The sequence below is a fragment of the Macrosteles quadrilineatus genome, unplaced genomic scaffold (genome assembly GCF_028750875.1).
Source record: "Macrosteles quadrilineatus isolate MER2022 unplaced genomic scaffold, UCM_ALF_1.0 Scaffold_1__1_contigs__length_201487025, whole genome shotgun sequence".
Lineage (NCBI taxonomy): Eukaryota > Metazoa > Arthropoda > Insecta > Hemiptera > Cicadellidae > Macrosteles > Macrosteles quadrilineatus.
Window position 1 is genome coordinate 45,242,914 of NW_026542594.1, and position 26,226 is coordinate 45,269,139.

Here is a 26,226-nt window from a genome sequence, read left to right on the forward strand (position 1 = left end):
CGACCACAACCACGACCAAACGCCCAACCAGTCGTTGTCGTTCACCATGCGACCAGAGCACGACAAGATGGATGTTGAAGAAGTAGTTGATGTGTTGCATTTGTATCGTAGGTACGTTAAGTGGAAGAAGAAACGATACTGGGTACATCCATTGTTAACTGTCAGGTCTACAAAAGGGCAGTTTGCAACATTTTATGAAGAGCTACGTCAATATGAAGACAGGCGGTTTTTAATTACACAAGAATGTCTGTTAAAAGCGTTGATGACTTACATAGAAAAGTTGCTGGTGAAATCAGGAGACAAGACACTTCTTTGAGACAGTGTATAGGAAGTGAAGAAAAACGGTGTATAGGAGTGGTGTACTGGTCGGGTTGGAGGCAAGTCGGGGGTAGTGCGCGTCATCCCATTACATTGTGTGCTATTTTTGGCTGCAACAGCCAGCGGGTCGGGCCCGAACAAACTGCAAAGACATTGGTCGTGCCACCAGGGTCCGACCAGTCAGCCTGTTCGATTTACGCCTATTATAAAACTGGCCGTATCCGACCAGTCAGAGTCGTGATCGTGGTCGTGGTCGGGATAGTGCCCTTAGCGTCTGATATAACTGGGAGACTCAAACTTTGCTCGGATTAAATAAATAATACATTTTTATAAATACATGAGGGGTCCCGTGCGCAAATTGCACATTTTTATAGTGTTTGATTCTTAGGCAAAATGAATAATGCAATATGGCAACCTTTTACTTTTAAAATATTATATTTTGTTTGAGACAAGTTTAAGTTACTAAAACTCTTATATACAATAAATTAAATTTATTGCTTTTATATATACGACATGAAAGCCTGGTTTACACAGGTCGATTATGTCAGACGAGTTACTAGGCCCAGTTGTTGATTTGTTCAACTCCCCGCTACTTGACTAGACTGTCCACACGCATCCCTATTTCAAACAGGGATAGTGTAGGCACAGAGAAGTAATTTTAGCGAATTTCCCATATAGGGAATAAGCTATTACCGTAGTACTCATGTTAAGACCTGGACCCGGGACCGATTTACTTTTTCGTTTTGAGGTCCCTAGAGGCCAAAAACACCATCCGTTCAAATTCATATATATATATTTATATATGTGTCCGTTAGCGCGATAACTCGAACAAAACTCATCCGATTTTGATGAAATTTGGTACAAACGTGTAAACCTACGTTTATTCGAACGAGTTCGCGAACCAGCATGATCGGACTATGGGAACAGGTGATTATGGAGGGTTATGTGGGGTAAAAATTGTTTTTTCCCATTTTTAACCCTAAAAATTTAAAATTTAACATTTTCTTTCCAAACCATTTTGTAGAGCTTAAAAAAACAAATAATTTAGTATATTGAAGCGTTATTATGCGCCTAATGGTTACGGAGAAAATTCCAAAAAAATGTAAATTTAAAATTCCCATGTTATTCTTATGGAGAATAAGTAAACTGTTGTACTTTGCTTGTTTATGAACATATTTTGATCAAATTTGGAAAATGCATTCATTTCATTCTAAAGTATAAAAACTTTACAAAAAAAAACACATTTTTACCCTCTCCTGTTGCAGCAAACCTAAGTACTCGTTAAATTAATGTTATTTAAATAATGAATAAATGTGATATTTTTAAGGAGACATTTTTGTGTAAATCCAATCAAGCAAATGGAAATTCACTTAGTCTGCAGGTTTGCTGCGGTGGGGGTATTTATTATTTCCCTGTGGTGTAGGGTATTCCATATACTGTAGCTTTTGTGTTAAATGTTGTTTGAGTTTAAAATGGCACTTGAAGAGTTTAATGCTGAATTTTTATAACTTAATTAAATCACTGAATTAGATTATTAGAATTAAAACTGAATCACCACTTAAATTCAAAAGTTGCTTAAAAGCTTTTTTGCAAATAACTTTTAAATGGTGAGAAAATTGACCAATGTGGAAGGTATTATTCTGAAAGAGAATAAGATTTGTTACAAATTACTATACAGTAGAGTCCCGCAAACTCGGCGTAATGTGGACTGGAAGGGTGCCGAGTTTGTGAAATGCCGGGCTATCGGGAACTAGGGTTAAAAATAAGAACAATACAATTGTTAAGCTTTTTAACCGCCTTTTTCATTTATATTTATATTACAGGGAATTCATAACTAGCTGTTACCCACGGGCTTCACCCCATTTGACTTCATAAGTATTAATAAAATTATTGATTGGTTAAGTTAAGCTGAAATAAACAAAACAGGATACAGTAATTTTGTTTATTTCAGCTTAACCTAACCAATCAATTGTTTTATTAATACTTATGAAGTCAAACGGGGTGAAGCCCGTGGGTAACAACTAAGAGTATAGACACAGATACCCCACGAGAAAGGGAATACATCTAGCTGTAACCTGAGGGCTTTGCCCCGATTAACTTCTTAATTTTCAAGATGATCTTGTTCGCATGGCTCAATCACGTCCTGGTTGAAGTTCGTTCACTACGCTCACTCACCTTTAGGTTGGAGCTCGTTCGCTACGCTCACTCACCTTTAGGTTGGAGCTCGTTCGCTGCGCTCACTTGCCTTCAGGTTAGCTCGTTCGCTACGCTAACTCGCCTCCAGGTTGAAGTTCGTTCGCTACGCTCACTCACCTTTTGGTTGCAAATTAGCTGTAGTCATAAATGTAAAAGAAATAATAGTGCTGCACCCTGTTGGTAATCCTTGTAACTTTAATGCTATTGAACTTCATATAACAGAACCAACTTGTTCAATTGAAACAGCTGTTAAGATTCATTAATTCCATTTCTCATAAGGTTAACATGGGAAACTCCAGAGCCGCTGGGGCGAAGCCCAGAGGTCGGAGGGTAAAATCCTTTCTTAGTGAGCGTCTACTACCCAAAAGGAAGATGCCTGCCAAGTTTCAGGTTCCTAGGTCTTATGGTTTCTGAGATTTCGTGATGAGTGAGTGAATGAATGAATGAATGAGTCAGTGGTATTTGAGCTTTATATATATATAGATTACAAGTCAGTATTAAGTCATCAGATATAGTACAACGAGTACTTAGTACGATTTGCGAATAATTTGACTTAAGCTGGCTTGAGTCCATGATTAACGTGGACTCGAAAAATCACTAATTTTCTGAGCCAGGTTATGGCCGAGTTATTCAGACTGCCGGGTTATCGAGTGCCGAGTTTGCGGGACTCTAATGTACGGTACCTCATTTCTTTAAAATAGTATATTGTGACAGGTTGCCGAATGAAACTACAAACTACTTATTAACAAATTTATAATCATAAAGTACTAGCTTATGAGAAAATACAATTCCAAATTAGGTTAAGTTATAGGTTTACAATGCCAAGATGAAGATTGTCATGATTAATTCCAATTTAGAAAAGAGGGGAAACATAGCCTCCCGAGGAGTGCTCTCCGTCTGTAGCCAAGTTGGCCGTGGAGAGGCAGCAGCCAATCAACGTTGCGGCTATGCCGCTTGACGCCAGTTCAACGCTGGACAGTGCTGCAGCCTAACGATCACTCGGGGCGTTAGACAAACTGTAGTTGCACAGTTACTGGGTTCAGCGAGGAATTTGCTGAGCAGAGCTCAGCGAATTCCAGTCATGCGCGTTATAATTCTGGGAACATTGGCCTGGCGCCTGGCGTCGAGTCATGGCTGATGGGAATATTCCATGGTGAGGCAACTGGCTGACGCAGGCATTGGGAGGTTAAAACAGTTCAATATTACAGACCCTCCTTTTATATTTGAAATAAAGGATTGACAGTGTCGGATTTAGGGTACCTGCGGCCCTAGGCCCAATTACTCGAGCAGCCCCCACCCCTGTCTTGGAAATTCCACACAATCGCGGGAAAAAAATCGTAAACGTCGTTAACTGTAAGATGTAAGATTAACTGTAAGAAAACCTGAACATTGAGGTCCTAAGTTTGCCTCAATGAAGAAGGATTTTAATTTCAATTTAATGTCTACTGTGGACCACAACCACGGGAACATTATCACCGTCACCAGCGACCATGGCAAAATCGTGAACCTTTCTCCGTGGGCCGCAATCACAGGGACAACGTAATCAACAAATGGGACCACGGCAAAATTGTGAACTCCCATGGCCGCGGTCATGAGGACATCATCATCGTCTCCTGCGACTGGGTCAAAATCGTAATTATCTCCTGTGAGCCGCAATCACGGGGACATAATCTTCGACACCCACGACCGCGATAAAATTTTGAATTCTTTTGTGGGCCGCGATCATGAGGACATTATCATCGTCACTTACAATCACATCAAATTGAAAATTTTTTGTCAATCCTTTGCGGCCCCCTTTTGTTTGCGTTCCTACACCTTGGCGTAGTCGGCCTAGTGGTAAATCCGGCTATGGTAAGGTGTCGTTGGATAGGTGGAGGCACATAGATTTGCCATCAAACAAAACCTTTTTTGAAATTCCTTTAGGGTTCTGCCCCAGTGACCTTCAAAGTTTCCATGTTATTCTTAGAGATCAAATGTTTGTTTACATTTGAACAGTAAATACTTTGAAATTTACTCTGATATTCGAAACAGCTGATTATATTAAAATTGAAATTAAGAGGGTTCTACCTGGTCAATTTATGATGGCGGCTAAACATTTTAATGTTTCTAAACATGCCTCTCAGTACAACGTATGTCTCTCAACACTCTAAAACTAATTTGTATCCAATGATTGTGTGCTTTTTGTGCTCTTAACATATCAGAGCTTGCAATAGGTAGTGATAAATAATTGTTTAACTATTAGAAGCTAAAATCACATGTAAAAAGGACTAATTTACGGATTTGAAAAACAATTTTGTAAAAAAAAAAACAGTTACAAAGTTTTAGTTTATCCAGGGCATAGTTTGGATCTTTGTGAATATTTTACAGTTTTAAACTCGATAAACACTTTAATAATGCAAGAGGGGTTTTTTTTGTAGGACCATGTTTACGTGCTGAACAGCTGGCAGCTGGAACCTTCTTAATGGATACAATATGTGCTATAAGGATTTATTAGATTAGTTCAAAGGATTGGTGTTTCACTGCATAACATTGTTTGAAAGGTTGAATTAATTTAAAAGTCAAGATACAGTAGTGACAGTTGTTGAGTTTTATAAGATCTTAGTTTTACTGAAACTAAATAACAGAATATTATTTAATGAGTGGAGGTTGTATATAACGCCAAAGGAACAATTTTTTTTAACATGATTCATCTATTGTAAGGATGGCGCTTACAGTGTGGCTAGGAAGTCTCTTCGTCGAGCCATCAACCGGAGTAAACGCAGTTGCTGGGAGACATTAAGGGACAATGTTGATTCCAATCTGTGGGGCCTGGGTTACAAACTTGTAACCAAGAAACTTGGCACCCGCTCTCCACCTTCTATCATGGATGGGGCCACTATGGAGAGGATAGTCGAGTCCCTTTTCCCAGCTCACACGTTGCGCCCACTGCAGGATTTTGGAAGGGTGGATGACGTACCACTTTTCAGTCTTGGAGAGATGGAGGCGGCCGTCCTATCTCTGAAGAACAATAATGCTCCTGGACCCGATGGGGTACCCGGCGAAGTCCTCAAGAAGGTTTTGACTACTAACCCCTTGATCCTTTTGCGCAAGTACAACGCCTGCCTGGTCGAAGAAGTTTTCCCCTTGTGCTGGAAAACAGCTAGGCTTGTGCTTGTTGGGAAGGGGAAGGGAGACCCAGACCTGCCATCCCCGTACAGACCTCTGTGTATGTTGGATACAGCAGGCAAAGTCCTTGAGTCTACGGTTGACGCTGTTGAGGAGGTGAAGCAAGCCGTGATGAGAGCTAAAGATTTGAACCACTTCTCTCGTAAGGTTGTGCTGCTCGTAAAACTCTATGTGCGAAACACATTTTATTTCCGCGAGGTGGTGCGATATGCTGGATGCTCTGGAGAACACCTTCCACGTTCCGGCATACCTCATGCGTATCATAGAGGATTATCTCCGGTTCCGACTTATCATGTATGACACTACAGAAGGCCTACAGATGAGTGTCACATCCGGTGCTGCCCAAGGTTCAATATTCGGCCCAGACTTCTGGAATGTCGCTTATGACAGCCTCCTGAGGTCTGAAATGCCTAAGGAAACTGTTTTGGTTGGGTACGCAGACGACGTTGCAGTTTTGATAGCTGCACGTAGCGTTGAGCTGGCTCAGCTAAAGCTGAACCGAGTTATGCGTACCATAAACGCTAGGATGGCAGATCACGGTATCTCGCTCACTTTGAGCAAAACTATCGTGATACTAATAAAAAACGGATTGACACTCGTGCCGTTGAGGGTAGGGACCGTGGAAGTCCAGACCGTTCGTACTGCCAAGTACCTTGGTGTTATGGTGGACAGCAAGATTAGCTGGCGGCATCATATTTTCCGTATGGCGGACAAGGCCGCTAGGGTAGTTTCCTCTCTTAGCCGGTTGATGGCCAATGTCGGAGGGCCTCGGTCCAGCCAGGCTGTTAATGTCTTCTGTCCAGTTCGTACTCTTGTACGTTGTGGAGGTGTGGGCAGACACTCTCAATAAGGAGGTATATAGGATGCGGCTCGCCCAAGTGCAGCGTCAGGCAGCACTAACAGTAGCATCCGCCTACCGAACAGTATCCGAACCCGTCCTTGTGGTTGCTGGAGTCATCCCCGTCAAACTTTTGGCAGCGGAGACGGTGGAGAGAAAGGCAATTTATCAGCGCCGTGGGGAGAACCAGGCACAAACAGAGGAATGCACCCCCAACCTACCAGCTGTGGCAGGAGAGCTGGGAACAGGAGACACGGGGACGCTGGACTAGGCGACTGATACAGCACGTCCAACCTTGGGTTAATCGGCGGTGCGGAGAGGTGGACTTCTACCTCACCCAATTTCTGACGGGTCACGGCTTTTTTCGGTCGTACCTGTTCAGGATGGGCAAAGCCGTGTCACCCGATTGCATATACTGCCTAGGCATATTTCCGATGACGTGGAACATAAACATACCTTTTTCCACTGCTAGCGTTGGGAAAGGCCCCGCCTGGAGGCTCAACAATTAGTAGGACTGCTGTCGGTGGACACGGTCATACCGATGATGACGGAGGGTGAGGACAATTGGACCTGTGTGTAAAATTACATCTAGGGTATTCTCCCTGCCAAGAAGCTCGACCTAGACTGGGATGCGGTGTAGGTCATAGATTATCTAAATGCCAGCAACGGTGAGAGCCCTGAGGGCTTAGGTCACATGTTGGTATGACGTAATGTGACAAACAATTCCAGGTCTGTGTCCAACAGAGTAGAGGGGATTTTTTAGTGAGTATTCTGTGATAAATCCAGGAGTTTCACACTACAGGCTGGCTACCTGTGTGCGTAAAAGCATTTTCCCTCCTTTCCCTTAAAAAAAAGGATGGCGCCTGCATTCTGCTGTATGATATTTATTATAGGTGCTGAATAATGGTCAGAAGTTCTTGATATTTATTTCTTTGTCTAAACATGTTTTCCCTAATTGAAAATAATGTTTGATTATAACGATAAGGTGAGGATGGGTGGTCTCAACCTTTTTCATGACATTTCTTGGAAAATATATTTTTATCTTCATGAGGGGATTACATTTAATTTAGGATTTTCCCAGACAGGATTTATTCCAATCATCAGTGACTTTTTGGCGTCATGAGTGACAATGATAACGTCTTACCGATTGCAGGGGTTTTCCGCGAACTCAGGAGACGATGATTATACATTTAATTTAGGATTTTCCCAGACAGGATTTATTCCAACCATCAGTGACTTTTGATTCCAAACTCAGGAGACGATGATTGTTGATTGTGTCTCTGTGGCAGCGGTAGATTTTTATGATTTTGACACAATGGCGGAACTTGTATCATGGATTATAGTCATGATGACTTTATGATATTACAGAATGTTTTATTACTAAACGTAATAATGCTTTTCTACTGGTAACCACATCAGGTCCCAAAACTTTACATTGTTTCAAAATGCCAGGACTGATACTGTGTATGCAACTTACCTGATGTTTGAAAGGCTTGATCTTGAATATGTGTTCCAATCAAAAAGAGACGTATCAACTGAGAAACTTAAAAATACCCACATAAATCAATTGGGCTCACTTTAGTCATGTTCTCCAAAAGACTGGATTAGTGTTAATCCTTAAAAGCTATACATTTTTGTAACATAATTTTAAATTTTGATTTCAAGTGAATTTATTGGGTTAAATAAATTATTATAACTAGTAGAAATCATGTTTACAATTTTTAGCTTTAATGAATAAGAAAGATAATGCCAAAGGCTGCTTTTTAAAGAGATATGTGGATGTTGACAGCAAGATGAAGATGAAGAAGGTGATGGTGATCGTCTGATCATAGACGAGGGGAGAGACTCTGGCAGTGCAGCAGGTCCGGGGGGAGAACTGCCGGAGAATGTACCTCAATGTCAGGGCTGCCACCAGCGGGCAGCACAGTTTGTGTGTGCTGGCTGCGGCAACCAGTGGTACTGCAGCCGAGACTGTCAGGTGCGATGACCAACTATTATATAATCATGACTATTCTATACAGGGCTACCACCAGAGGGCAACAAATATTGCTTGTATAATGAGACCGTAAGTGAAGAGTTTTAAACAAATGTGAAAAACCGATAAGTTTTGTTCTGTGAAACTATGAAGATATTTTTTACAAATTTCCTTATGGGGAAGAAGCTATTACCGCAGAGGCACGGAAATGCCTAGACCTGGATTTGATTTACTTTTTCATTTTGATGACCCCAGAAGGCTATATACAGAGTGTACCGAAACTCTCTACCAATATTTTAGGGAATTTCTCCTGGGTAAGAAACATATCTAAATATCATATTTAAATTGTCCGGAAGTCCTTAGTTACTCACACAGCCGCCATTTTGTTTTTTTCAGTTATTAAAATGTTCTAAAGAATGGTTAAACATACAAAATGTAAACTTTGCACAAACATTTATGACAACTAGACAAAGCTACCAAAAAATTTTGAAGATTTTTCAAATTCATAAAACAAAATGGCGGCCATTTATAAATTTTGTTTCTTAAATAACTCTAAAACCGTTGATTTTGCAAAGATTTTACAAGAATAACTTTTTTAAAGCAATTTCATTACAAATCGATTGACACCACATTATTTTCTAAGATTGTATTAACGAGTATTAACTGAGATATGGCAACTACTGTATATATTATACTGTGGCCCAGCTAAAATTGATAAAAACTTATATTTTTTTGTCAATTTGAAGTAATACCTAAGGAAAAAGTTATATAATTCAATTTTATTAGTATCCCTACATGCAGTATATATACGTATATACATAATATATACAGTATAATACGTGACCGCTTTCAGCAGGCGCTGCAACTAACCTCCAGCGGTCACGTATCACTAAACCTGTCATATCTCAGTTAATACTCGTCCAATCTTTAAAAATAAGATGTCAATCGATTTGAATGAAATTGCCTAAAAAAAAGTTATTCTTGTACCGTAACATTTTTGTATAATCAACGGTTTTTGAGTTATTAAGAAACAAAATTTTTAATGCCCGCCATTTTGTTTTATGAATTTGAAAAATTTTCATAATTTTTTGGTAGCTTTGTCTAGTTGTCGAGTGAAAATGTAAAAACTTACGATTTAGATTGTTCCAGACAATTCACGACCGTACCGCTTGTCCCTGACCATCGCGTTTATGATTTCTATCATAAAAATTTTTAAAATAAAAATATCATCATATTTCAATGTTTTATACACAAAAGAAGCACACCTGTATAAAAACATAACGATTTTTCGAGTCTCAGGTAAGTTTTTTCGGAGTTATACAAACTTAAAAGATTTTATTGGCTTTTTTTCAATTTTTTTTTTTTTTTTTTTTTTCTAGAAAGACTAAATATACCAAAAGCTTATAGTAAGCTTTTTATTGTATAATGGCCATCAAAGTAAATTAATTTATAGCAAAAACATTGTTATAAAAATAATATTAACTATTTTTAATATTCAGTTTTATGTCCGTGATGGTCGTGACAAAATTTCGTGTTTTTCCATCAAAAATAAAAAATCACCAAAGATATTGCGTTACCATGGACATTTTATGAAACTTCAAATGTCAATGAAAAAATAAAAATACCCCCGCCGCAGCAAACCTGCAGACTAAGCGAATTTCCATATGTCTGATTGGATTTACACTAAAATGTCTACTTAAAAATTTAACATTTATTTCCTATTTAAATAGAATTATTTTAACAGGTACTTAGGTTTGCTGCATCAGGGAGGGTAAAACTTTTTTTGTAAAATGTTAATAGTTAGTAAGAAATAAAAACATTTTCCAAATTTGATCAAAATATGTTCATAAACAAGCAAACTACAACGGTTTACTCATTCTCCATAAGAATAACATGGGAATTTAAAATTTACATTTTTTTGGAATTTTCTCCGAAACCATTAGGCGCATAGTAACACTTCAATATACTAAATTATTTGTTTTTTTAAGCTCTACAAAATGGTTTGAAAAGATTTTGCAAAATTTTATTTTTTTTGGGTCAAAAATGGGAAAAACCTATTTTTACCCCATAAAACCCCCCGTAAACCCCCGTTCCCATAGTCCGATCATGCTGGTTCGCGAACTCGTTCGAGTTTATCCCGCCTTACACCTTCAAACCAAATTTTATCAAAATCGGACAAAAATTACTCAAGTTATCGTGCGGATGGACACATATATATATATATATATATATATATATATATACACACGGCCGCGCCCGGGAAGCCAGTCACATAAAATATACACTGGAAGTCAGTCAGTTGCACCCCCCAATATATTTCAAGACTATGATATATATATAATATATGTTGGTAAATATCTTAAGCCTAGACATATCTGAACGTATATATCTCTTTTTTTCTTAAAAATACTAAAATATAATTACGTAAAAAATGCTATGCTAATGCAGTCACCACCGCATTTGCATGGGAAAGCCAGTCACGTAAAATTTGTGCTGCTAAGCCAGTCACTATATATTTTACCGCGTACCACTGGAATCCAGTCACTGAAAATCCACCCGGGTATCCCGTCACTTCAGTCACTTTCACTCCTGCCCTTCTACTTTGTGATATTTATTTGTTCTACAAGCTTGAAAATCCGCACCTCAAACAAATGGATTATGCTTCAGGCATTGAGCACTCTCATAACCCATCTTTCGCACTTAATTTTAATTAGTTGTCTTCCAGATTACTTAACAATTACTATTCTACAGATTAAATACCTAAATGTCAATGTAATCTTTGGTCGTCTTAATAGTCGTCCTGGCAACTGTGGATACAAATATGTACCGTACTAATTCGCAAGCGTAAGGTGGGAAGTTATTGCTTTATAGTCGCACAATTAGGCCTATTGTTGAGTCCTTGGAGGCAAGCGGCCATCTTGAATGATTTCAAAAAGCTGCAAAATTTATCGTCCAAAAATATTTTTCAAACACCAAAGTGTTTATAATTTAAATAGCTAGTATACTGTGGGATTAGAAATGTTCTTTGTAGTTTTGAATTATTCTCCAAGGGAGTCCATAAAATAAGTTAACGGTCACGGTCATCTTGGAAAAAGGCCAACTAATACGAAAACAATATCCTGTGTTGCGCGGGCCGTAGCACACAAATAGTTTTCCCGCCTTAAACAATCAAAGGCGTGTGGAACAAGGCAAAATTCTTGTCTCTTTTGTGGCGAGAGGTAGGGGCGAGCCTAACGGGTTCCATTGATGGGCTACCCGGCTACCGACCGACCTGGGGTAGCGACCAGCGAGCCAGTGGATGGTTAAAGGTTCTGCCGGTTATTTCCATCTTATTGCTGGTTCTCGAGCTTTTGAGCTCGTTGTACAGTGAAATATTACTTCCCTATTTTATATAGCCACAATCAAAGCGATTTTTACAAGAAAGAATGAAGATATAGACTCAGTGATGTGTGGTTACTTAATTAAATCATGTTCCTTGATTGTTTACCCTTTTGTAAGAGCCAATAATCAATCAACTTATATTTCTTTATTTTTCGATTTATTATCTATATCAATTCAAGAGGTAGCCCTGTACCTGGTTAACAAATATACCGATTACATTTAACGTGTTTTCTTTGAGTTACGCCCCATGGGATTCCAAAGTTTCACAATGTTTACATTTTTGAAGAATGTAGATAACAGAATGTTTAACGAAGTCAGCTTTAAATGCTGTCAATAAAGTTCTTTGATTTTGCGGTCCAAAAGGTAGAAACTATTCGAATTGTGAAACTTTTAATTTTTGCTACGAGCCTGTTAATTGGAGATTGTGACTTTCTTAAGTTAAGGAAGTAAACGTATTAACATGACGTGTTTGGAGTGGGATTTGAAATATGTGACGTGTATCAAACTTTGTCTCTTCAAAATCCTCTCCGATGTAAAACACAGGTACGGCAGCTAGGTTTATTAGAATTCAAAAGTTTTTTAATTGTCCTCCAATGTTTAGAAATTATTTTTCGATCAAGTTGTTTAATGAATAAATAATTGTTTTGCCAAATTATGTTTCGAAAACAGGAACTAAAAATAGATCAGGAAATAGATATTTTAGTTCAGAAAACAAAGCCAATCAAATAGGCCTACGTACTTTTTAAATAAAAACACTGGTCAGATGGTTTTTAACTTTGCTTTTTATTTACTTCAATAAATTTCTAATAAAAATCACCACAGGTACTAATCTATATAAATAAAATTAGAGTTTTGTCTGTACATTGCTCAGAATCATCAACTTTTAGATTATTTTTACGTTTTAAACATTCAAGAATCCGAAAAAAGTTTCATCTCAATTCCGTTATTATCTCAATCATCAATTATTATCTCAATTCCGTTGTTGTCTATCTTCCGTCTGTCACGGTCCAAAGGCCATTTTACGCGGCCTTCTCCTGAAAACGAGAGTACCTATCAAGATCCTCGAATCATTTTAATGTATTCACTGGATTGGCGAAAGTGTCTTTAGCTATTAAAATATGGCCTCGCTACTTTGTAAAAAAAACTTACGGACGTTTAAAACCCAATTTTGTGCGATTTTTGTCAAGTTTTCTCACAATGTTTATCACATAATCATCATATGAAATAGCGAACAGCTGTTCGGATCAAGATTATTTTTCTCTAGCTGTCACTGACATGTTTACATTGAATATTGTTTACAAATACCGCAATCATTTCATATCAAGTTTCAAAAGCAAATCCAAACCAAGTTGGATTAAAACCGTTTTTCCTTACATAACGGATTTAATTAATCGCAAGTGCAATAATGTGTAGGGTAACCGTAAATGAAAATAGAGCTTCTTTGTGTATAGAATTTCTATCGAGTTTTGGGTTTATAACCGGGGAAAAGACTTTGACTCAGTGTTCTATATGCCTGGGAAACTTACATTTTTTACATAAGCGTTACCAATAGCTTACATATAAGGTTTCAACTCGTTGACGGCACTTCAATGGTGGTTGTGTAAAGTGTTTAGAGACAACTGCAGTGGGTGATTGTAACAGAGGTTTACGGATTATGCTCAAATCGTATTTCTAATGTGTCTTCTCAACGCTATGTGCTACTCGCTGGACCATACGTCCAACAGACCAATTATCCATCTCTTGGGTTCGTAGGCTTAAACAATTATTCATAAGTTGGTAGCACATATAACTCAGTGTTCCGTACGGACAGGCCAAGAGCACCTTTGATAGTGAAATTTCCAACCTGAATGTTTAATGGCGAGGTTGAGGTATAGTATTTTAACTATATATTGTTTGGTTAGTTTGGTAAGGTTAACCTAACCTAACTAACCAAACGATATATGGAATTAAACAATCGAATAATCAATATTACTAATTTAGTTGTTTGTGCCAACAGATATGGAAGTGTACCCCTCATAGATCTATTACGCATTTTTTTTTACTTTTAACTGTCAGATACTGTATTTGTTTGTATATAATAGTTTGGCTAGCATATCTGAAAATATGCAAACCAATAGTTTTTCTTTATTTAGGAAGGTTTCAACTGACCACTAGAGGATCCCCGTGCGTAGAACGGGCACACAGCTAGTAATTAATATTTAATTAATACATCTTATCTTACTAATATTATAAATGTGAAAGTTTGTGTGTTTGTTTGTTTGTTTGAAGTTCAATCACGCATTAACTACTGGCACAGAAGATATATACTGTTTTAAATTTATAAATAATTTGTCATATTGTGCGAATCTTGGTGATTTGAATTTGGTGATTTGCTTTTTTCTGCTGTTTAGGTGCAGTGGTAGAACATTATTATGGATATGGTAGATGTTTTATACTATATTATACCGTAAATTAAAGAAACGACACGACGAGTGTCGTTGTCAATAATGTCGTCTGATTCTGACTGATGTCAGATGTTACACTGAATCGGTCACAGGGATAATAATTAGTTGTAACCTACCACTAGCTTACCTAACTAAGTTTGAGTGTTGCTATTTGCAGTGTGGGATGATTGCACTGGACAGTTTAGCTATCTATTTCAGAAAAATAAAGTTTAAAATAAATCAAATTCTGGGATCTGTTCTTAAGTTGTGACCGTTTTGAGATGGATGCTTTCAGAGTTCAGTTTAGCCTAGCCTGAACAACTGGATTAGTAGCTTGACTTAGTGGTTCATCCATGTTTAGTTTATAAACACTAATCAATGCCTAATCTAGATTATAGGTGCCTTATTCTACTCTGTTTTAAAACTAATATACATAGGCATAAGCTTTAATTTTTGTATTAAATACTGTGTGCATCATTAAGGTAACTCCGTTAGGTTGCTTTTTATAAATAAATAATTTCATAAATCACTGATACCCTATATCATCTAAGTGTGCTCAGTACATAATGACACTCTCTCAAAAAAGTACTAATCCTAACCCAAAAAAATATAGATAGGTAGCTGTTTAGGCCTACAGAGGATGAGTGTTTATATTTATATCACTTATATTTATATGTCTGTGGTTAGGTTTTGGTTATGTTTGCCTTAAGATGGCTATAAGCTTAGGACTAGATATCAAATAAACTTCCAATTAACTTATAGTGCAGCCTAGCCCTAATTTGTCAGTGTCAATGAAATAGTGCAATATCAAGGACAACCAAACTTGGATATACAACCATGTTTATACCTAAGGTTCCTTTTTGGTACTCACCAACAAGGATCAACCGTAATTATTTTCAGTCAGAAAGTGTCCTGAGTTTCCAGAAAATTGTAACTTATTACATTTTAAAAATTGAGGGTAAATTAAACGTTTCGGTTCTGGTTTTGGAGCGAGTCCAAGTTCTTGCAGTGACTAATACTTCAAAGGAAGGAAGGTGGGAAGATTTTCATACTACTAATAGCCTTCTTTGAATTCAGCGTGAAAAATACTGGGTAATTTCTATAGTTTCGGCCATTTAGGGGAACCAAACAAATTTGTAAAAACTCTTCTATCTCATCATTTCAGTAAACTATGATATTATTATTTGAATAGAAGTTAAATGTCAAGAAAAAAAATACCGCAAATTATTATTTTTGGGATAGCATTACATTGACCAAGGAACACTCTCAAAGTGTAAAGTTTCCCGAACAAAGCTTGGTCCCCAGCTACTTGTCAAACAACGCAATAATGTACGTTATTTCATAAAATTTGTACCTGAGAAATGTACAAATGGAAAATGCATTTCTCGTAAGTGTAAGCAAATCTTAAAATGATAGGATTTGTAATGATACGATCTTAAAACGAGCAATTCAGTATTCTTATTCAAAACACCAAACACCCGCCACTGGATCAAAATATGCCCGCACGGCGCAATCCGGCACGGTGGGAAGCCCCTCTCGTACAATTTAAATTACGTACATAAGCCAAAAATAAAAAAAATATGATTTAGAACATTTCACTTTTTGTATACAGAATCCACTGTTTTTAAACTAACCTGACCAAAAAATAAAATAAAGTAGTAGCCGACAAAAAAAGTTCCGTGGAAATTTGCTATGTCACGTTTCATAAAACATTAAAAATAATCGACTTTATTTGAATATTTAAAATGAAAAGTACCGGGGGACCGAGCCGTGGCTCAGTATGTATATTTCGATTGTAAAAGCAATATAAAGGAAACTCGTGTTTTCTTTATAACTAATTTCGGCTTTTATTGTTTAAGTTTCAGTGGAATTTTAATTTACTATGATGTAACTTTAAATGGACAATGCAACACATTAATTTATTTTAATCTTACACATTTCTGTTATTGTAAATAAATCATAGAAATAAAAAAAATAAAAGTAGTATTTTTTTAAATACGTTCCTAATGAATGAATTAATATGCGATCACAGGTTAATACAGTAGCAATCAACTACACAGCATTAAAACAGCACAGTGTATGTAAGGGGTGTGATTTATTTCTTGGTACTAAATTAAGTCATTCTTCAAGTATAAGTAAAACTTCAGCATGGGCATACTCTCTAACGTACTATCATATGATGGATTAGCTGAAGGCAGATAAGTCTGATTCAAGCTTATATTGCTTACTATAAAGATTGTTGTAATACAATTAACTTTAACTAGTGGTCGTCCAGTGGTCGAAAACTCGACCAAAAATATGTAATGTACAGGTTTCAAATGATTTCGGCCTAAAACTTTTTTCCCCATGTGAGTAACTAAGGACTTCTGGATAGTTTAAATATGATATTTATATGTTTCTTACTCAGGAACAATGCCGTTCCGGGACACTATATAAATGGACGTTAACGTGATTATAAATTTGCATTTTACATAGTCAAAATACAATAGGTATTGCGCAACCGTGATATGTTAAGTCATTAACCTTGGTTTACTAATAAAAACTACACCGTATGCTTACTCAAACAAAACAAAACTTGCTTACTGTACAGCAATAAATCACGTAAAGAACAAAACAAAATGAAAATGTAGACTAGAAGACTACTGATACCGTAGTCATCCTAGGCTACTACTACATGATGTTTCAGAACAGAAGTATGGGGATAAAAATATTAAATAACTCATAAAACACCATAAAATCATAGTACTGTACTTAAGTCTTTCTGGTAATAATAACAATGATAAAAATAAGATAAAAATGATGTAAAACACCTCTTATTATTTCTCTTTGTTCTATTCTTTCTTTGGTTTCTCTACATCCACAAGTTGTCATGGTTACTAATCACCCAACGACCCAACCACAAAATATTGTAGTGTTGTGACAGCAGACAGAAGCAGACGATTGTCAGTATGTCAGTGTCAGTGCAAGATTGTCAGTCTGTAGGTGCGAGCGTATAGGTTGACCTTGACGATACTGATCGATATTTCTCCGTTTTGCTTCCATCTTATTTTTGTTAAATGAACTGTAATATTTCAATAATTGGGAACCTACTGCACATAAAAATTACCGTAAATAGTTAAATATATCGTTCATATCGAAATATAAGACTGAAAAACACAGTTAATAAAACATTTTCTTGGAATTTGTGAGGTTATATAATATATAGGCATCATGATGATGCGACTCCAGTTAAGCGAGGTTCTACTGTATTTGCAAGTTAAAGTTACAAATAGAAAACCCATTATATGGTTTGTATTCAATGACCGATTTATTATACAAAATAAATTATAACTTATTTTGATATTAATCAGCAGCATTTATTACAGCTTGCAGCACTTATTGGTATATATAAATATCCCAGTTACTATTAGTAAAAAAAAATAAAACACAAAATTGTGTGGCCATTCAATTTTTATAAACACAGTGTTAAACATTTGACTCTGCAGAATACCGGATGGTAAAGAGTGTTTGGTTTCAAGAAAATAAAATAAAAAATAGTTTAACCTGCTTTACTATTTATTTTGAAAAATAATAGATAGGAAACCATAAGGATAGGTATGGGATTGAACTGAAATAATTGCAGGAAAACTTAAATAGTAAAGTCCACAATCTGTACATTGTTAGAGAGCGAGAGAGAGAGAGAGATAGAGAGAGAGATTTGATAAGGAATCTGAAAAGTAAACAAATAATCGTTTCTGGCGTTCGTTATATTGTACCCCCTCCCCCCCCCCCCCCCGTATTTGCACTCGTGACCACTTTTTGTTGCTTCCTTATCATTCATCCGTCCCAAAATATAATTCCTGTAATAGTTTGTTTGTAAAATTGAAATTATTATAAAAATATTTTATCTTTCGAGTGTAGTTTCATGGTTATTCTTATCAGATAGAATAATATCGTTGTCATATGTAATAGTTACTCCTTCACGTTACGCAATTGCGTAAAAAACAGTTCCAGTATCTCGGACAAGATTCACGTATATTTCTCGAGATAAAGAAAATCTGTATAGTTCCCGGTCCGTGGAAACACTGTAAATACTAGGATAAAAAATATTGTATAAAGGAGAAGTTGACTAAAATTTCAACTGAAGGTAAAAAAAATCAAAATAACTTAAAATATGAGATGATGAACGGGTAGGATCAAGATTCAACCAATTATAATTAATTAATATTCGACGATCCTTATTAGAGGTGCATCATATTTATTTGGAGTATGAACATGTTTAAACATTAACACGTAGTTAATCACTATCCCAACACAAATAGTAACAAGGAGTAAACGAAGGTTACAGACCGCTGGGTTTTACCGCTACAAAGTAGGGTAGGGTGCCGTACTGGCTACACTACTCCACGATAGAACACACGATGAGACAGTCTCCGCATTGGTATTGCAGTTACGCTTATCGACACAGGCAGCAGCACCGGTTTGCTGTTTTCATACGTATAAAGTGCACGGGAAGCCATACCTGACTGGCTTATGGGAGAGCTGACTGGCTTTCGGGCGGGTGACTGCCACACCGAGTAAATTACCAGCGCACTGACTGCCAAACCGGGTGGGCACAAAAGTATATATATATATCTCTATATATAGATATATAAAAATTTGAACGAATGGTGTTTTTGGCCTCTGGGGACATCAAAATGAAAAAGTAAATCGGTCCCGGGCCTAGGTCTTACCATGAGACCTACGGTAATAGCTACTTCCCTATAGGGAAATTCGCTAATAAAAAAAGTTTCAAAAAACGGAACAAAAAATTTTAAAAGGGCTTTTCCTGAGAAGGTCGCCATCTTGACTCTGTGTGGTTAGAATAATTGTTTCACGTATAGTTTATGTTTCCACATGAAGTTAAGTTTACAAAAAGGTAAGCGTGATTTTATTACAATCCAGACCGTCCTGTAAGTTTTTTTTAGTACATATTATCAACGGTAATACATCACTTTCAAGTAAAATCCTCGCAACCGGCGTTTTCCTTGAGGTTAGCGATAGTTTTGATAAAAAACGATGTTTCAATCTCAGGCCGTCCCTTAAGAATCAAACCTTGTTAGGGACGGCCTGGAATGAATTAGTAATAATACACTTTTTTCATTTAAAACATATATTTTGTTTATCATTTTACCTATAATTAAAGCTCAAAACTAAAAATTATGCTCATCCTTCATATTTATACTCCAAATTGATCATGTTTCCAGGCCGTCCCCTTCAATTCCTGACCGTCCCCCTAACAATTATCAAAAATTTTAAAATTTTAAAGCAGCTTAGGTACGAAACACATTTTTTTAAATATTGTACTGCATGTAGGGATACTAATAAAATTGAATTATATAACTTTTTCCTTAGGTATTACTTCAAATTGACAAAAAAATATAAGTTTTTATCAATTTTAGCTGGGCCACAGTCTCAGTGGGCTGGTACATTTAGTTTTACTTTATATTTTATAATTTTAAAGTTGATACAATTTCAAACTGGACCAAAAGTAGTATTTAAAATGTTTTAGGGAGAGAATATCCTTAAAATAGTATCTTGGGAGCAACTAAGTTAGCTGGGGACGGCCTGGAATAATTTGTGTGCGTTTCTTTCCTTATTTATTTTTTTAGCTTATCCATCAACATGTCCTGCACTGCTCATGTTATTTTGTAAAAGTATGGTTAATGACCTTTCCAAAAATTTGTATAAAGCCATAGTTAGATAAAAAATATTTTCTGATTTTTTATTTCTCAAAATGTTGCATTATGTGATATCCGGTCAGAGCCTGTGTAGAGCTTAAAAACAATTTAGTACATTGAACCATTGTTGTAGGCTACTATTAAAGGTTTTGGGAAAAATTACACAAAACTGTAAATTAAATATTCCCACGCTATTCTTATAGAGATAAAAAGAAGAATGATTCGTTTGTTTGTTTATGGAATATCTTCATAAAATTTGGCAAATTTATTTATTTAGACCAATTGCCTAAATATTCTATATGATAAAACACTCTTTTAGCGAATTTCCCTTTAGGTATTTATTAGGTGAACTTGAATGATTAGCGAACCAGCCTGGTCGGACCATGGGAACATGGTATTATGGGTTGAAAATGGGGGTTTCTTTTTTTGACCCTGAAAACATAGCATTTTCAAATTTTTGTTTTAACCATTTTGAAGATCTTAAAAACCAATTAATTTGGTATACAGTAGACTCCCTCTTATTCGGACACCTTTTAACCGGACATTGGTTTAACCGGACTAGATCGGCAGGATGTGGGTGGTACTGAAATGACTGTTCTCGTGGAAAAGATTTGAGACCAGTGATCACTTGTCTAAATACAATGCTCTCCTAAATTGAAGTCAAATACTGTATACAGTATGCATTTAAACGGTCCGTTTTAACGAGTCTTTGGGGACGTCGGTTTAACCGGAAAACCCGTTATCCGGACTGGCCTTGGTTCCGAGGAGTCTGAATAAGAGGGAGTCTACTGTATTGAAGTGTTATTGTACGGTTATTGGTTACAGATAAATTCAAAAAAATTAAAATTTTAAATTCCCTTGTTATTTTGATGGAGAATAAGTTTAGTAAACTGTTGTAGTTTGCTTGTTTCTGGATATACGTTGACCAAACTTGGCAAATGTATTTATTTTTAACTAAGCTATTAATATTTTACAAAAAAAAAACACACATTATTGTGTTTATACCTCCAAACTTAGGTACTCGTTAAACTTAATGATACCTATTTAAATAGATCTAATAAATCCAATCTGGCAAATTCCAATTATCTTATTGTGATGTAATTTTCCTGCCGTGGGGAGGGGATATTTTTCCTTCCCCGTACATCAATCTTAATTAGGTAACTTACTTGTTAAATGTAATGTTGTTTAAATGTGGATAAAAATGTGACTTGATTAAGGAAATATTTTTGTAGCTTAGTCTTCAAGTTTGCTGGAGTGAAGGTATTTTCTTTTTAGTTAATAATTCGTTCAAACTTAATTTCTTTATATAAATAAAAACAAAAAAAATCATTAAACTGCATAGTTTAGTCAAATCAAATTAAACGATAAATTAATTTTTTAGGGTATCAAAACAAACCTCAAGCAAAATTACGAGGGCTGTCTATAAATTAAGGTCTCTCTCGATCAAGCTCCGGTCTCGGCATAGCTAACTATTAGCTCAAATTTGATACCTATCAAAAAGTATAAAATTGTGTTGTGTGATTAGATTACTATGAGAAGGGTGCCTTGAAATCTGTTACCATTTGGCAGACGTCTATGCGTCAGGGGTGGACCCAGAGACGAAGTTTGGGGGGGGGGGGAACTTCCAGGGGGTCTGGAAACCCCCAATGAAGGGGGGGGGGCACGGGCAGGGCCGTATTAAGAATCTATGAGGCCCCCGGCAGCTTACACCAGAGAGGCCTCTCTCTATATTCTGATTCTTCAAAGGTTAGAATTTAAGGGTTTAGAAAATACACGTGGTATTGCTTCAACTATATGAATTGACCTTTTGTTTCCAACAATCTTATCGAAAAAAGACCTAGGAGACTAGGTAATAAATAAGTCTTATTAATTTCTTGCGTGAGCGCTGAGATGTCATCTTAGTCTCCTCCAATTTTGTCAGAATCATGAACGACCCATGTGGCCCCGTATAAATGGTGAACATCTTTTGGGAGCACTGAGACGTTATCTATGTCTCCTCCGATCGTGGTGGAATCATGAACGACTCATTTGGACGCGGGGAAATGCTGAACATCTTGTGCGGCCGTGTAGGCATAATTATCGTCTCCCACAGTCACGAAATGTGATCGTCGTCCTGCGCGATAGTGGAAATATCATGATCAACTCTCGCGGCTGTGTATACATCATCATAGTCTCCCGCGGTCACGAAATGTGATCGTCGTCCTGGGCGATAGTGGCAATATCATGAACAACTCTCGCGGCCGTGTAGACATCATCATACTCTCCCGCGGTCACAAAATGTTTCTGTCGTCCTGCGCGATAGCGGAAAAATCATGATCAACTCCCGTGGCCGTGTAGACATCATCATCGTCTCCCGCGGTCATGAAATATGATCTTCGTCTCGCGCGATAGTGGCAAAATCATGAACAACTCTCGCGGCCGTGTGGAGATCATCTCTACCGTGGTCTCGAAAACATGATCATTGTTTTTAACGTCTTCAACTGGGTCTGTGACAAAAATCTAAAACATCTTGGTTCCAAGACCAAGCTTGACCCAACGATTATTTAAAATTATTTTTATTATTTGTGAAGATATAAACATATTTAAACCCAAAATGAAAATCCATTTGTAAAAAAAATCACTCACTTCACTATGAAAATATCATTTAACAGTTATTTTAATTATTTACTATATGTTTATATTGCATTATGGGCGTTCCAAATGGATTATAAAAAGGGTAATGAATATGACAATTTTGGGAATACGAATAATATAGTTCCAGAGGTAATTAAATGTACTGGTAATTAAATGTATTAAAGGTACTTAAATGTTTACTGGATTAGCAAAACTATATTGATTATATATGTACCACCTCTGTATAATCAATGGTAACACTGACTTACTACTGTATCTGACAGCGGGAAACTGCAACTACAGTCGTCGTCGGTCAAGTCAAGATTGTAGGTTAGGTTGTTAAACTTTTCACGCAGCCTCTAGTTTTAGCTTTAGATTTTGAAATAATATATATGTGTATTATATTATTGAAGCAGGACATATGCCCAGTCTGCCCGTTTATAAAAGCGGGCCTGCTCCCATTAGCTTGTTAACAACTTTATCATGGCTAAGCCATGAGAGTAACTAGGATATTAAATAGGTAAAATCATAAAAGTTGCATTAACTTTTGAACCACCATATTTTTTTTTGGAACGAGGGGGGGGTTGCACTATTTTGTTTCAATTTTTTTCTTTTTTCATGGGTTTTATAGGAAAATAACATAAGTTACAATAACTTATGAACCATAATTTTGACAGGAATAGGAGTTCTACAATTTTTTTTTCAGCATGTAAAGGGCTACAACATACTAAATTTTTATCATAATCGTTCAGGCCATTTAAAAAAAATTTAGATTTTTAAGTTTTTTATGGGTTTTATGGAAAAATCACCATTAAAAATTAAAATAAAAAAAATAAAAAATACCTGGAGGCACGAAGAGACCTACATACCAAATTTCATCAAAATCGGACCACAGGTCTGTAGCTCTGTACACATCCACACATATAGACAGACATCACTTTGAAAACTATTTTTTGGGGTTCAGGGGGACCCAAAATGGATATCCACTAAAAACCCAAACTCGAAAATGTTGACGAAAACAATACTTTCTCCATATACTATGTGGGGAGAAAGTAAAAGCTGTAGACCTGACTTTAAATTTTAATTAAATTTAGCTATCTTTTGTTATCAGGTAGACCTTATTATCTGAAAATTGACAGCAAGTAATCATTCAATTAGTTCTTGTTTATTAATTTAACCTTGTAACCTTGTTTCAGGTGAATGCGTGGGAGGAACACTCAGAGATGTGTTCAGGTTGAAGATCCTCGGCTGACCAATGATGTGCCAAACGATCTCACCCCCCTTTCCTTCCTTCAACCTTTGTAAATTATTGTTACCAGACCCAGTTCCCTGACCATATTGATAAACAGTCTGTGTATTTGTAAGTTATAGTATTGAACACCGGTATTGTTAACTAGTTAGAGTCAGTACCAGCTTTATTTATTGTAATAAAGCCTATATTTAAGCTGAATGTTCTTCAATTGTCCAATTGTAATCCCTATCCCATGTAGGAAAAAATGTTCTGGTCCAGGTCCTGACTCCTGAGCACTTCCAAATTTGGATATTCTGCATTTGGCAGAATTCTGGACCATACAGTTAATACAGAATTAATAAGACACCTTTAGCAATAAACGATTTATTCAAAAAATTCAAGAGTTGAGCTGCCTCGACTAACTCACCAGTGTCAAAGGTTGTAGTATGATTGGGATGATTCCACTTATTAAAGTCTTACCTTAACTTGGTAGTATTGGCCAAATCATGGCCGGAAGTGGGTTAAAAGAATTGCTTTGTACAATATATGCCCCAAACTCTATTGACAAAATGCTATCAGGTCATGCATGCCCGATCTATTCGAGCGCACAAATTAGTTCATCGGAGCTTAGCGAACATTGTAATTGATAAGATGAGTATTCCCGATCATAAGAAAGTAGTTTTAATAAACCTTTTGATAGATTTTCCCATCAATCCATCACCTAGCTGTTAAAAAGATTTCCCAAAATAAATGAAAGCAAAGAGCTCTCATCTAGTTTCAACCATTAGTTGGACAAGCTGAGTTGCAATGGTCCAGCAGCAGAACTTTGGTTACAGTACTTTAAGCTGGTTACACTGATGGGAGAGATCAGGGAACTGAAATAACCACCTTAGTTGTGTATCACAAATGATTCCTATTTTTCATGCCAGTGGTCACACACTATACGCCATATCAAGTTACTTGTACCTTAAAGATATGACAATAATTGTGTCATCAGTTAAGCCGAAGGAAGAATTCGATAAATTTGCAAAGGTGGGATTTTTTACAACTAGAAGGACCAATGAATTCTGGTCTGGAGTTTGGTCAGGCATATTGATTGAACAAACTTTTATAAGAAGCATGAAATCTGTTGGTAGCTTAAGGGTGCGCTCTACCTGTCCGCCATGCGCTAATGCAAGGGTTTCGGATCTTCCTCACTGTAGGCTTAGTTCTTAACTGATAGAAAATATGTTAATGTTAATTTATTCATTTATTATTTTTGGAGGCTTGTATCGTTTTAATTTTTTGGTAATCGTAGAATTTTAAGTGGGAAATGACTAGTAAATACTTCTAAATAAGATTTTTTCTATATCATTTTTTACACATATAAATTGATTTTTAGAAGAAAATTAATTAAAATGGTAGGGTCATAAATTTGAATCTAAGGAGTAAGGGATATCCTTCAGATGAGAAATTTTAAGTTTTAACTGATTAATTAGAGAGGACTTAAACTTCTGCAAGCGCTTCTCGGTGCTGTTCAATGGCACAACATAGCTACTGAAGCCCGAGCTAAGGTATAGCGTACCCTTAAGGGGAGTTGCTACTAAAAATGACCAATTTTGTAAAAAACATTATTTAGATTTTTTTGTTCTATGGCGTATTAAGGTTTCAGAAAACATGAACATATGATATTTTATACAGGGTGTCCCGTAACTCTCTGGACACATGTATATAGCGTTATTACTTAGGTCAAGACAAACATATTTCACCATAGGAACATGGGTCTGTGGTGTCTAGTTTACCAACTGTCGGCATTTATGTGTTTTTTACAAAAACATTAATAACTCCTAAACGGTTTGAGATACAGCGTTGAGATTTTGCAGAAATGTTAATCTTTTTAAGGCTTATCTTTGTTTAAAATTATACAAAAAAATCATTAAACGTTTCAAAATGGCAGCCATTTAAAATATTTGATGCAAATTTCGCAAAAACCGTTAACTTAGCAAAAAAGTTGCAAAGAGATAAAATAAGTTAGTAAATTTTATGTAGTTTTCAGTGATACCTTATTATTTGTTAAGAATGGATAAATAATAACAGAGAAATGTCTTCTTTTCCAAATGCACGACCACTTTTCTCCATTTAAACAATGCTAATACTCCTTATACGTTGTTTACCATTGTTTAAATGGAGAAAGATTGTCATGCATTTCGCAAGGCCATAGCCAGGACAAACTTTCGGGGGGGGGGGGGGGGGGGGGGGTCAGGTCAGGTTAGTGGCGGATGTAGGACCTTGTCAATGGGGGCTCCCGGGGGGCTTGGGGACAGGGCCGGTTCTAGGAATTTTTCAGAGTTAAGCGAACACCCGAATCAGCGCCACCTAGAAATCCCCCCCACCCCACCCAATAGGAA

General features: G+C 36.6%; 1 protein-coding gene across 5 annotated transcripts in view; it reads left to right on the top strand.

Moving 5' to 3' along the window:
* Positions 1–24,058, top strand: part of LOC128982890 (misshapen-like kinase 1) — a 109,745-nt gene extending 85,687 nt beyond the window's left edge. For all 5 annotated transcript variants that reach the window (XM_054401942.1, XM_054401943.1, XM_054401944.1 and 2 more), the window contains 2 exons: positions 8,307–8,495; positions 23,805–24,058. In XM_054401942.1, coding sequence (XP_054257917.1) covers positions 8,307–8,495; positions 23,805–23,846 — 231 coding nt within the window. In that variant the 3' untranslated portion in view covers positions 23,847–24,058. The remainder of the gene's footprint in view (positions 1–8,306; positions 8,496–23,804) is intronic.
* The last annotated feature ends 2,168 nt before the right edge of the window (positions 24,059–26,226 follow it).